At 48.9% G+C, this 9,972-nt stretch overlaps 1 protein-coding gene across 1 annotated transcript; it reads left to right on the top strand.

Moving 5' to 3' along the window:
• The first annotated feature begins 2,024 nt into the window (after nt 1–2,024).
• Nucleotides 2,025–3,230, top strand: LOC108165344 (mitochondrial dicarboxylate carrier). Its single transcript, XM_033386175.1, has 3 exons — nt 2,025–2,169; nt 2,230–2,600; nt 2,659–3,230. Exons 1-3 carry the CDS (start codon nt 2,106–2,108, stop codon nt 2,986–2,988), a joined length of 765 nt encoding a protein of 254 aa, XP_033242066.1. The 5' UTR covers nt 2,025–2,105; the 3' UTR covers nt 2,989–3,230.
• The last annotated feature ends 6,742 nt before the right edge of the window (nt 3,231–9,972 follow it).

Genomic DNA, 9,972 nt, shown 5'->3' with positions numbered 1-9,972 from the left:
AGGAGGAGGAGGAGGAGGATGCAAGGAGTGCTGGTACAGTTATGGCCTCCTGGCATTCATTTTTTAGTGCGCCACCAATAAAAAATATACGGCTAGATATTTATGTGTGTAGTCTATAGTAAATATTTTCGCTGCTGCTGCTGCCGCTGCTGTTTTTACAATACTTGCATTGAAATTGCAGGCAATCAAATAAATGCGGAATTGATTGATTGAGCGCTTGATTGATGCCAGTGCGGGCTCTTTGGAAAATAACCAAAAACAACAAAAACACCACTTAATGAGGAAAGGCGCTGCCTGGAAATGTCATAAATCCGACGGAACTAGTTCATTTGGGTGCGGGCCTTGGCACGGTATTAGTTCACCTTCAGTTCACTCAATTGAAACCTCATTAAACTGTTTATAACCAATACTCGAAGAGTTTAGGGGTAATACATATTGTTTATTGCTTCGAGTTTAGAGTTCAACAAATCATAGAGACAAAAGAAAGTTAACTTAAATAATTCATTAATGAAGATCTGATTTTGGAAGCACAAGTATCAAAGGAGCAAAGATGGAAACGTTTATTGTAATCGCGGCAAAGGCTACGGAAAGATTCTTGGTCGGAAGACGGAGAGGAAAGCAATTCAAGCCCGCCTAGGAGAGGTTTATGGCTTTCAAGAGAGTGCAAGCCGACTCTCATAAGAAGGAAGATGACGAGAAGGGTAGCCATGGATTAGATCGGATCTTTATTGTAAGCCAGAAGGAACAAAGCCCCTTCCACGTGCTTACTCAACGTCTCTCTCTCTCTCTCTCTCTCTCTCGCACACACTCTTCCTCGTGCAGTGTGCACGCTCTGAAGGAGCTTAGCGAGAGCATGAAGAAAAAGAGACAGATGTATGAGCCAGAGTATCGGGCAGCGGCTCACAACGTTCCCGCTCGTTTTACACTATATTTACATATGACCTTGTTAACGGCTCTAGTGCATAATCGATAATAGAATATTAGGTAATGGATTTAAGGTTATTTCCGGGGCTGATTTCTCTGCATTGCTTGAAGTATTGTGCGAGTTAAAGGTTCCCCCCAAGCTTTCTCCCACAAGTACTTCTTTTAATTAACAACCCACCTGTGTTCATATGTACATACCCTACAATTGTATCTTCGTCCACAATTTGAACAGCTAAGCTGCCAACTTTCCTCCCATCCCTTGAAAATAACTTTCAGCTGCCCCGTAATCTGACCGAACTTGCAACCAATTTGGGACTGCACATTCTCGCATTGGTGATGCCTAATGGCCGATGATAATGCACCGACAACTGTGTGAACAGAACAGCAGAGCAGAGCAGAGCAGTGCGGAGCAGAGCAGAGCACACTCGAAACTTCGCCGGAGATGGAAGAGGGACGGGTAGCCACCGAACTATGCCAAATTACTGAAAAGCCTTGCAACACCTGCGTGGCGTGGCAATAACTTCTTTGGATTGTGGGTGGTGGAAAGTTGGCTACCTGCAGTCGGTCGGGCAGGACCACGAGGGGGTAGGGGAGGGCTCAATTAGTTCAAACTTGGACCAGCAGCAATTAGACAACGCAGTGGAGGGCTCATGTTAATGGCCGGAAGCAGAAATGACACACGACGGAAGCCACTTCTGACAGAGCAACAGAGAGGGGTAAAGAAGAGAGCCTTAGCTTGAATCTCAGCTCCAGTTTTGGTCAAGAAACACATTCCAAAAATTAATTTCAAGAGATGGGCCCAGACTGTGTACAATCGAATCTAGATTTGTTGACTTTTCTAATATCGATATCAAAAAAATATCAAATTGGGAGTGAAAGCCGGAGCACGGCTAATAGATTGCTTTCATTTTGCTGTCAGTGAAGGCTTGTGCACTCAGACCACTCAGAATCAGATACGACTTCAAGCTGCCACAAGCTGGCGTGCCTATACAAGTACTGCGAAGTCCTGAAGGAGGACCGAAGGTGTGGGATGCGGCTGTCCCCCTTCCCCCCTCGATCACTATTACTGATCTTGCTGTTCTGTGTGTGATTGCAGGTTATATCCGCGGTGGTGGGCCGGCGGCTTGGCGGGCGCCAGCACGCAGTTAATAACGTCCCCCCTCGACCTTCTGGAGACGCGCATGATGATCATCAAGAAGCGTAAGAGTATTGTGGAGCTCGGCCGTTTGGCTATCGAAAAAGACGGTAAGCCGTACAGATACTCGCATTCTTTGATGATCGCAGCCGAAACCCTCTCGCACATAGGTTTCTTGTCCCTATACGATGGACTCAGTGCCCAGCTGATGCGCCAGATGACCTACATGGCCCTTCGCTTTCATCTGTACGAGACCGGGAAGAGGTACGTGGACGAGTACAACTTCCTGCACAAGGTGGGCGTGGCCTGCGTGGCTGGGATTACGGCGGGATGTGTGGGCATACCGATGGAGCTGGTGAACACCAGGATGCACGTTGACCGGGTCCTTGCCGAGGAGAAGAGACGCAACTACCGGCATGTCTTCCATGGCCTGTACAGCGTGATTCGCGACGAGGGCTGGACGTCACTCTACAAGGGCGGAACCTTCTCATGCGCCCGGGCGGCCCTCCTCACCATTGGCCAGAATGCGGTCTACGATCAGGTGATGCAAGCATTCTTTAGCCCTCATGTTCGTCCTCTGATCCTCCCCCCACCGCCAGGCCAAGATGAACTACATGAGCCACTTGGAGCTCAAGGACGACAGCAAGATCCTGCACGTGATCAGCTCCCTGACGGCGGCCCTCCTCTGCGGTCCCCTGTGCCAGCCCATCGAGATCATGAAAACGCTCAGCATGACCACCAGAGCCCCGGACGGGGACAAGACGGAGAAGCTATTGAGCTACATGCTGCGCTTCGGACCACGGGGACTCTTCCGCGGAGTTGTGCCCAATCTGATGCGGATGGTGCCGAACACGATCTGTACGTTTGTTCTGTTCGAACAGTTTCGCTTGTACTTTGGGTACTACGATGATGTCCCACGGGGTGACTGAATGCCGAATACTGAATGTGTAACGAAAATGCAGCTGTCTAATGTTTCCCCCCTGAACGAACACCTTCTAAATGTTAGTTTAACCTCGTGGCTCGCCCAGCGAGAGCGCTCTCGTAAGTCAAACATTCAGTGCCATTCGCGGCCCCTGCCACGGCCCCTGACTGACTTCAGCCACGTATTTATTTGCAAAACAATCTCGGCCAAAGCAACCTCAAATATACGCTGAATGCACCTCTATAAAGCATTCAATTCCACATTGATTGCACAACCCCTCACCCCCCCCCCCCCCCCCCCCCCACGGAGCTCTCACGGCGGGAGCTCCCACCGAAAACGGGTCAACGGTGCGTGTGCGTATTATTTAATAATGCAAAACGATGTGGGCGCCGTATAACCGAGTCGTAGCCGTAGCCGTAGCCGTAGCCGTGCCTGTGCCAAACCGCCTGCATAAATACAAACTATGCAAATTATTTTAATGGCAAACAAAATGTGCAAGCCTAGCGCCTAATAACCTGCCAACCGACACAGAAAACAGCCCCAACCACCGGCTGCCGATCCCCCATATCTTTCGTATATCCGCCAGCTGAGGCAAAGCCTCATTGCGGATGCAATCGCAAGTCAGTCATAAACTTGGCTGAGAGCATTTATGCAAATAGCGAGAGCGGGTGTCTAAGTGCGAGTTTGTGTGCTGTGCTGTGCTGTGTTGTGCCGTTGTGTTGCGTTGCGTTGCGTTGCAAGTGTACGCACTGGCTGTTGCTGGATGGTACGCACGAATGGCTAGAGGTGGGAGCGAGCCCAAGGGGGTGTGTGGGGACCCAAGCCTAGAGGAGCGCCTCTCCTTGTTAAATTGTACGATATATCCTCCAGATATCGCTATCGCTACTGATTGACATCTCTAAAAAGAAACCTCGCTTAGCTGTCGCTCTATATCCCGGCATTCCACTAATTTGGTTTCACTGCGTCGCATTATTCTTATTTTTTCCGCGTTTCCCCTCGCCCGACTAAAATTGCCTACTTACAAATTCAATTTCCACAATGATTGCAATCACGATTAAAGGGTGGAGTGGAGCACTAGGACTAGGCGAAGGCTGCGGGGGGACGGAGAGACGCATGTGTAGTGGTGTGTCCTCCATATGTTGTCGTGGTCCTTCACCCACCCACCAAGCCATCCATCTCCCTCCATACGTGGAACATTTACCTCGTGTACGTGACACGACACTCCACGCAAAACGATGTCAGATGCGGAGACTCCTCGAACAAGGGAACTTCACTTCTCGCGAGACTGACACTCGCTGACTCTCGCCGACTTGCTGTGTGGGCATTGTTGCTCATACGCCTAGCTGTCATCATCCTCCCACCACCTCCACCTCCACCTCCATCGCCAGCGCCACTTCCTCTCTGAAAACTATGCACGGGACACGTGCTGGCATTTGGCCCCCAACTTTGGTGGCACACAACTGCGTCCCCGGCAGCGGCAACGAGTTGGACAAACTAATGTTCATTAGTCACGTTGCGAGTGGTAATCAATTTATAATGTGAGCAGTTGCGGTTGATGTTTTCAGTGGGCCAGGGGCTGATGGCAGGGGGTGGCAGGGGGGACACTAAGACCCTTTTGTGTCAATGATCTCTCGCTGGAAATTACTGTACATAACCAAACCCAAGCCGCAGCTGTTCGTAGAGAACAAGGAGACACACCGAAGCAGGAGGTTTGCGAAGCATCAACCCATCACCACCGGGTTGCGAGATAACGGTGGAGAAGATGGAGGCCATCCCCGGCCTATCGAAGTGTAGAACAATGCCATCCTTCATACCGAACCTTTCACTCCATTTGGTTTTGATCTTGACTTAGGCGAAGGCTGATCAGTCCTCTGTCCCCTGTCTCATATCTCATATCTCACCGAGGCCTTCAAGACCGCCGCAGTTTCTCCGGTTTAAAGGGCCCGCCAGCCCTCCTCCTTGGGAATTCGGATGAAGGCATCGACGAGCTTGGATCGGGTTGGGTGAGATCGCTGATCTCGAAATGCTAGAGGTTACTTGCGGCGGTCTCCGAAAAGTAGCATTATGACAGATGCGTGGGTATGCCGCAGATCGATGCCACGGCTCCGGAAAAGCCGGTCAGGCCCAGTTTGCTGTCCGGTTGGATGCCTGAATGGCGGCCCGCCCCGTATATCCCGAATCGCAGGTCATCTGCAGCGTGGCAGCCGCCGAATCACGAATCAAAGAGTCACTAGCCGGAGGACCTTAATTGGCTAACCTCCTCGTCGATACACCTTCAGAGTCGTTTCCCTCATTCCCTTCTTATTCTTTTGGGTCTGCCTGATCCAATCGACTGGCTCTACTCTTTTTATTTTCTATGGATGGCAACCCTGATGGGTTGCATTGTATTTTACATTCCTGTTTATTTCCCTTCGAAGTCCCCCAACTTCTATGGCTGCTCCCCGTTGATAAGGACAACTTTTGACTTGAATTCCTTTCACCTACCACCCACCGCCCTCCGCCCAACTGCCCTCCGCCCAACTGCCCACCGCCCAGCGCAAGGACAGCGCCCAGCTTATAAATCTAAACAAGCTCAGTTGGCGGCCAGTTGCATAAGTTTACAGTTGCAGCTCCGCCACACCACCCGATCTCCACTGGCAGCGCATTCCAGCAGGTCTCTTTCGACTACATTTTCCTTGAAAAACTTTTCACCCACGCGGTTTGGTCGTGCGCATAGTTTTATGCCTCCTCCGTACCGGGACACGTACTCAAAGAGGACGCAGAGGGCTCTACCCACTCCCCACTCCCCGCCACCCAATCACCTGTGTAGCCCTTCCACCACCCGCTGGGGTGCGCAAAATGGTTTTCCCGTTCGCTGTGCGACGATGACGATGACATAATAAACGAGGTTACCGCCAGCGAACTTGTTCCTCTACTTTGTCCTGCCCAAAGTTCTCGCCCTGCCCTGCCCTGCGTTTTGCATTTTTTGTTTTATACCCCTTTTTCCGCTAGAATTTGAGGGTATAATGGGCTGATGTAGAGCGCATCTGCTTGGAGGACCTAAGCGATCATTGGCAGTGTGTACTTAATAGAAATTGTAGGGAGAAGGGAATTCCTGCTGCAGACAGACGAACAGAGCCGAAAGTGAGAACTCTCAGCGAGAGGGCCCTTCGGCTCCCAATAAAGAGGAATAAATTCAGCTTAGTGAAGGCGAACCCAAGACTTGTTTACGAGATATCTCAGGGTCGTTGTGAGTACTGTCTGAAAATCGCTAGGCACTTGGCAGGTTTTTTGGTCCGCTCTCCGGCTAATGTCGGACATTTGTCGCTGTCCTTGCAACCCATCCTATTTTGCATACTCGACACGCTTCGTTGGCCCCCAGTCCCCCCCAGTCCCGCAGTTGTGCAGTTCCGCAGTCCGAGAGGCCCCACCAGCCCCGCTCCACTTTGCATGCATTGACAAGTTTTTGTCACGTTTTTGGTGGCGATGGGAAATTCGAGTAACTTTTTCGCAACACGCACTTATCAAAAGTGGCTTCGACTCTTGTGCCCTCCTGTGCTGCTGCTGCTGCTCCACCTGAAAGAGTTAATGAGGCATCTTCAGGCGGGGGCGTGGGGAGGAGCTTGAGGTGGACACCTGACCAGGCTCTTGAGAACTTCAACTTTTCTAATTAAATTTTACAAACATAATGCCACAACGCACGCCCCAAGAGGGAAGGAATGATAGAGGGCGGGAGGGTAGCATGGGGTAGCATAAAAACAGTTGGCAAGTTGACACTCGCTTATCATTTCCGTTTCCGGCAGGCAAGTGAGGCACGGGGCACGGGGCACGGGGCACGGGGCATGTGGACAACCGCATGACGTCCGCTGTCCGGCAAAGGACTTTTCGTGTAATGAGAGAGGAGGCGTTTGGCTGCGAAACGTTTTAATTGTCAACGCCCCGAGTGGAGGGCTTACGAACGAGTAAGTGGCTCGAGAATGCGATTGCAGCAGCTCTGTCTCTGTGTCTGTCAGTAATCATTAATTGGCATTACCATGGATGAGGGGGATGCCGGGGGCGAGCTGAGGGCAGAGGAAACGTGCGGACAGCGGGGATTGTGCCACTGACAAACTCTTTTTCCACACGCACACGCCCACTCCCGCCCACACATCACTTGATGAATTGTGCTTAATTGCAATTCATTTGATATTGACACTTTCGAGTGGCTTGTCGTACTCTCTCGCTCTCTTTCTCTCTGTCGTCCCTGCTTGCATGCCACACAATCTGCTGCCTACTCGAAGACGCGCCTGGCCATGCCAAATTGTCATTGATTAATGTCAACACACAGACGGGTAGGGAGCATGGAGCATGGAGCGGCGAAAGTTGTGCTCTCGAGTGCAAAGCAATTAATTTTGTCTGTATGCACTCGAATGGAAACTGAAGAGAGTCGCCACCACAGCACACCATCGCCCTCCCCCCCCCCTGCCATACCTACACATCGTACATATATATTTACTCAAAGGGTTTTCGACAACAAAATGAAAGAGGCGGCAGGAGGCGCTATGTAATCACTGCCTGGCATGCCAGCTGCATATAATCCCTCGCGAATTATGATGCTATGGCGTGCCCGAACTGTTTGATTTGTTTCGGGGAAAGCCACCTGCATACCACCTCCCAATAATCCCATGCAGAGAGGATGTTGTATATTTAGGGTTTAAACAGCGGAAGGAAGGTGTAAATAATGTTTACCTTCACTTGTTGTGTGATCACATATACGCTCGATTCATGGGAGTTTTCTTGGCCTGGCCAAGATCAGACGGACGGTTCATTGTCCCCACGTCAACAACTGCCAACAACAGTTGGCTTTGAGTCTTGCCACTTCAATGAGACCCGAGGCAAGTGGCGGGTGGCAGGCACCAGGAAGCCGAACCATAAGCTAGATTCGCGCTGCATTCCAAATGTCAGTCAACCTGCTGTTGCCGGCAGCACCAGCAGCACCAGTAGATTTTTCCACCCATTTTCCCTTGGAATTTTTCTTCATTTCGCTGCAGCGTGGCCGGATGATGAGTTTTTAATGCTGCTTTGTTTTTGTCGTTCGCCTGTCCGCCCGTCCGCCCGTCCGACCGTCGCTTTTCCGACTGTTTCCCTGTCGTGTTTAGGAGACTGGCACGCAGCTTTCCCGGCTGTCAGACTGTCAGGACGACAGCAGCGGCCCAATTTCGAAACTTACTTTCCCGGTTTGCCCGGTTCCCCCGGTTCCCCATCCCCCATCCCCGGCCATCCAGCCATCTCCCATCCGATATGCGTGCCAAACTGTTGCCAATGTGTCCGTGTTCCTGTCCCTGTCCCTGTCCCTGTCCCTGTCCGTGTATGTTGACGCGAATGTTTCCGCCTTTTGCCAGTTTCCGTCAAAGGAGGGACGGGACTCTCTTTGAGATGAAGCACGAGGAATGGAAGTGGAACTGCTGCACAATCAATTTCGATTTTGAGTCCACACACAACCCGACTCTGAGCCACCAACCCCCCTTCCCCCCCACCCTACCATTCCATCTGAGATCCTCTGATTTGTCCTGCTTACGTATGCAGGCCGCAGTACGAGGATTGAGGGACAAACTTTTACATCCAGTTAATTTACATTGTAATTTCCCATTGATGTCCTTAGCGGCAGCAAAAAAAAAAAAATAAATGAAAAAAATACAGCGGGGGAAGGGGTAGGCGAAAGGCAAACAGAAATCCCGGCGAAAGCTCAAGGATTTGCCCAATACAAATACATAAAAATTGCAATTTGCATTAATTATGCAAAATTATGCGGAGCTGACCTCTCCCCCTCTCCCCCCCTCAACCCCCCTCTCTTTCTCTGCCGATATTTATAAATTTTATGCGTCGTTAAATGTTTGGCCACAATTCTCCTTCCGACTCTTGGGTGGGCCTTTGAGTCCTTTGTTCCGGCTCTTTTGCGACCATTCAACTGGAAATTATGCAGAACTTCAAGTCCGAAACTTTCCTCGAGCTTGTTTTGCTAATAAAATTTCGAGGGAAAATCGCGTTTTTCGCTCATTGTTCTCTCTGTTTTTATGACCTTTTCCTAGCCCAGCAATGCTCGTATTTTTCCTGGTATTTCATCAAATTAGTCGGCGATTTACGTAGCTTTTCAGGCTCTTTGTGGCAACGGAATTTATAAATTGCCCGGGGGCCAACACCCAATTATAAATCCCTGCAACAAATAGTGTCCGCTAATGAACATGTACAATATTTAGCATAAATTATTAGCTAGAAATTGAATATTTATGCCAAACAAGACTCGTATTTATATTGGGTATCTATAAAAATGATTCAGATGCGATTCGTTTTATTGCTACAATATTTATTCCATTTGCCCCCGGGGACAAGACATCGGCTGTCAATAAACATAATTAATAATCAGTGATAAATTTGCTTTAAATCTACAAATCGGAATGTCTACATTGAGAGAAAAATGGCAAAGAGAGAGAAAAATTCAACACCCGTATTTAAATTAAATATTCCGTTTTTAAATAAAAACATTTCGAAATTAAATAGAATTCACTTTGATTTAAAATTTAAATATTATACTGAATTACACTACAATTGTTGGAAATATATTTTCATAAAAAACAAAACAAACTTTCTGGAAATTCCAACATAATACCATAAATACCGAATTTGACAAACTAGACAAAAATAATACACACGACTCTCATATACCAACAACAATTTCTTAACATCAAAACATTCTATTTACGGATGGATCAAAAACGGATTGCAATCCCAACGGAAACAAACACTTTAAAAGTGGGCTTATTACAAAACCTTTCTTCCATCTATTCAGCCGAAATCACAGCCATATATGAGGCAATACAAATTGTTAAATCTATGCGCGGTGACTATATGATATATACAGACTCCTTATCCTCTCTTCAAGCCATTAGTAGCCCCGATAACTTCAACTACTATGAATCTAGAATTAGATCTTTTTTAATGAAATTATATCCAGAAATCAGCCTCAATAATGCCC

Source organism: Drosophila miranda, chromosome XR, assembly GCF_003369915.1.
Source record: "Drosophila miranda strain MSH22 chromosome XR, D.miranda_PacBio2.1, whole genome shotgun sequence".
Taxonomy (NCBI): domain Eukaryota; kingdom Metazoa; phylum Arthropoda; class Insecta; order Diptera; family Drosophilidae; genus Drosophila; species Drosophila miranda.
Note: the sequence above shows the minus strand (reverse complement) of the source record. Positions and strands in the feature narration are given on the sequence as shown.